General features: G+C 41.1%; 2 protein-coding genes across 8 annotated transcripts in view; one reads left to right on the top strand and one right to left on the bottom strand.

Moving 5' to 3' along the window:
* The window catches only part of LOC109957303 (endosomal/lysomomal potassium channel TMEM175-like), a 13,781-nt gene extending 12,015 nt beyond the window's left edge, over nt 1–1,766 (bottom strand). The window contains exon 1 of one of the 3 annotated variants that reach the window (XR_002274530.1): nt 1,685–1,766. The gene's annotated coding sequence lies outside the window, so the exon portion shown is untranslated. Of the gene's footprint in view, nt 1–1,618 lie in introns of all 3 variants that reach the window. The other 2 variants (XR_002274529.1, XR_002274531.1) reach the window with 2 other exon arrangements.
* The window catches only part of LOC109957295 (zinc finger protein 501-like), a 28,201-nt gene that overhangs the window by 14,842 nt on the left and 10,274 nt on the right, over nt 1–3,085 (top strand). For 2 of the 5 annotated variants that reach the window (XM_020595053.1, XM_020595052.1), the window contains exon 1: nt 1,851–2,043. The exons of 2 other annotated variants lie outside the window; for them this stretch is intronic. In XM_020595053.1, coding sequence (XP_020450709.1) covers nt 1,872–2,043 — 172 coding nt within the window. In that variant the 5' untranslated portion in view covers nt 1,851–1,871. Of the gene's footprint in view, nt 1–1,431; nt 1,772–1,850; nt 2,044–3,085 lie in introns of those variants that run through there. One more of the 5 variants, XM_020595054.1, reaches the window with a different exon arrangement.

The raw sequence follows: 3,085 nt of genomic DNA, 5'->3' as shown, positions 1-3,085 counted from the left end.
AAAAAAAAAAAAAAAATTAAAAAAAAAAAAAAAAAAAAAAAAAAAGAATTATTGTATTGCCCATGAACCACTACAACTGAATCCTCTCACATGGATTTTACAAATGTCAGGCTACTTTTTGTAGGTCATCTTATGTTCTTTCCCAACTGAGACACACTGAGTTGTGGCTTCACAGTGTGTGCTCTTCTCATGTGGATTGTCAATTCAGTCTGAAAGCTCCCCCACATTTTGCAAGCATACAATATATAACCTATATGAATTCTAATATGTCTAATCAATTCAGATGTCATATAAAATCTTTTCCCACAGGTGTTGCAATAAATGGCTTCTCACCTACAGCGGATGATAACGACTCGCAGTGACATCATCCACTGTAGGCTCTCACCTTCTACTCTATTCCACTTTTTGATCCGTTTTCTTCTTTTATTCTGTCAATTCTTAAGTTTCATAAACAACTTATACATCAAAAACACAGCAAACTCATAAGAATTCAGGAACTGCGATTCATATTGTGACAGGATGTATAGTGTTAGAAATTAATAAATTAGATTATTAGACATTAGTAATGCAGTTTAGTAAGATTCAAAGTCTGAGTTGTTTCAAGGTTAGCAGTAAGCCATGACACCAATTGTTTTCTTGTTTTAATCTTGTGTAAGAATTATGTCTGAATGGATGTTTTAGTTACACATCACACAAACATATACACACACATATGGAATTCTTCATTTTGTTATGTCCAGCTGCTCCAAGCATGCAGAGCTTTAGATAGGAGAAGGAGACGTCACACTGGCTCCAGCTCCTGATGTTTGTACAGCTGTCTGTGTAAGGGGTTAGCCTGGAACTGGTATATGTATTAGGCTCTGTGTTTCCGGGTGTTTGTTTCATTCCTGGTCTCATCTCCAGCGGCTTGTCTGACGGAGGGAGCCCTGGGTTGTGTTCTGTACTCCTTCTTATGCATGCCTACATACATGCATGCATACATACAGATCTGAGTAAATAAGGAGTCCGTCTTTCTTGATTTTAGTGCTGGTTTATTTACTATATATATAGTAACGAGACTGAATGAGAGACAGACGGCCCATCAATGTGGTTTTGGCCATTTCATTTACTATATATATAGTAAATAAACCAGCACTAAAATCAAGAAAGACAGACTCCTTATTTACTCGTATCTGTCCAGTAAAAGAACTGGGGTATAACAATGGTTTTTCACTGAAATGGCCAAAACCACATTGATGGGCCGTCTAAGTCTCTCATTCAGTCTCGTTGTAAAGCCGAGCAGACACTGTACAGATTTGGCCCGATTTTAGACCCAATTCAGCCGGGCCCGAATACTGTTAGGGTCAAGATGAATTTAGGCCCCATCAATGGTCATTTGAAGTACAGCAAATGTGTCACACTCAAGGCCCGCAGGCCACATCCGGCTAAATCTTTCGGTTATAACAAATCGCCAATGTTTTCAATTAAACTGAGAGAGTGAGGGTGACTAACTGCTGCCGAAGAAGAAATATTCAAACCCTTAAAAACAAAACGTTGGCGTGAACAAGGAAGAGAACGATCAGTGTAAACTGCTGGATATCGTTTGAAAACTCCATATAATACTACAAATGAAACGAACCTAACATGACTGACTGTCTAGCTTGAATGCGGATTTTTGTTCCCGATCGTGGTCACCACTACCTACTGTCGTCCGCTTCCAAAGCGAAGCGCAGTTCATCTCGAACGAGCCTATTTTCACTGCCGGAAACTTCACAGTGTGACACCTGCGGAAGTAAGGAACAAAGATGCCATTATGCTTAACTTTGGATGAGGAGTCATTTGAAAACAGTTGTCGTATTTCCGATAAATATTTAAGCTGAAACAAATCAACGATGTCTTCAATTCAGTATCTGAGAGGGTTTATCAACGAGCGACTAACTGTTGCTATTGACGAAATATTCGAGGTCTTTGAAAAAGCTGTTATCGATTACGAGAAAGAGATCGATCGTCAGCGCAGACTGCTGGATATCGTCTGGAAACCCCAAGTAAAGCTACACAGGACAGGTCTGTAAAACATGAGTGATTTTACTAAAGCTAACAGTTGAACCAAGACTAAATACGACTCAACATGAATTAAACGTTTGCCCAGGTTTCCGTTTTTAATGACGCTGTTTTCTGTGTAATACAAACAAGAGTGACTCGGTTCATTCACCAGCACCTTTGGATTTTGTCTTTCGAATTAAATGGCACCATAAGGACCAATAAGGCTGAGAACCCTCTTCGTCACTGCTAGGAAACAGCTGGACCTGGGCTGTCCTGTTAACTCTCACTGTGTTTAACCATAGCAGTTGTTTTATTCAACAGGATGGTGTTAATTTCTGCCAATGTTTTAGAGGTGAAAAGAGTGTCAGACAGGGTGATCAGTTTGAAGTTGGAAATTGAAGGGGTAATGTTAGTGGAAGCTAGGCTAAGAAAGGAAGTGGATATCTGTGAGCAGCAGTATGGCTTCATGCCCAGAAAGAGCACTACTGATGCAATTTTTGCTCTGAGAATGTTAATGGAGAAGTATAGAGATGGTCAGAAGGAGCTGCATTGTGTCCTTGTGGATTTAGAGAAAGTGTACGACAGAGTGCCGAGAGAGGAGCTATGGTACTGTATGAGGATGTCGTCAGGAGTGGCAGAGAAGTACGTCAGAGTAGTTCGGGACATGTATGAGAGGAGTACGGCAGTAGTGAAATGTGCTGTAGGTCAGACAGAGGAGTTCAAGGTGGAGGTGGGGCTACATCAAGGATTGGCTTTGAATCCCTTCTTGTTTGCTATGCTGATGGACAGGTTAACAGATAAGGTCAGACAGGAATTTACGTGGACAATGATGTTTGCGGATGACATTGTGATCTGTAGTGAGAGCAGAGAGCAGGTGGAGGAACACCTGGAAAGGTGTAGGTCTGCTCTGGAAAGAAGAGGAATGAAAGTCAGTCGTGGTAAGACAGAATACATGTGTATGAACGAGAGGGAGGGAAGTGGAACAGTGAGGTTACAGGGGGCTGAGGTCAAGAAGGTGCAGGAGTTTAAGTATTTGGGGTCAACAGTCCAGTGTGATGGGGAG

This window comes from Monopterus albus, unplaced genomic scaffold (genome assembly GCF_001952655.1).
Source record: "Monopterus albus unplaced genomic scaffold, M_albus_1.0 scaffold26.1, whole genome shotgun sequence".
Classification (NCBI taxonomy): domain Eukaryota; kingdom Metazoa; phylum Chordata; class Actinopteri; order Synbranchiformes; family Synbranchidae; genus Monopterus; species Monopterus albus.
Note: the sequence above shows the minus strand (reverse complement) of the source record. Positions and strands in the feature narration are given on the sequence as shown.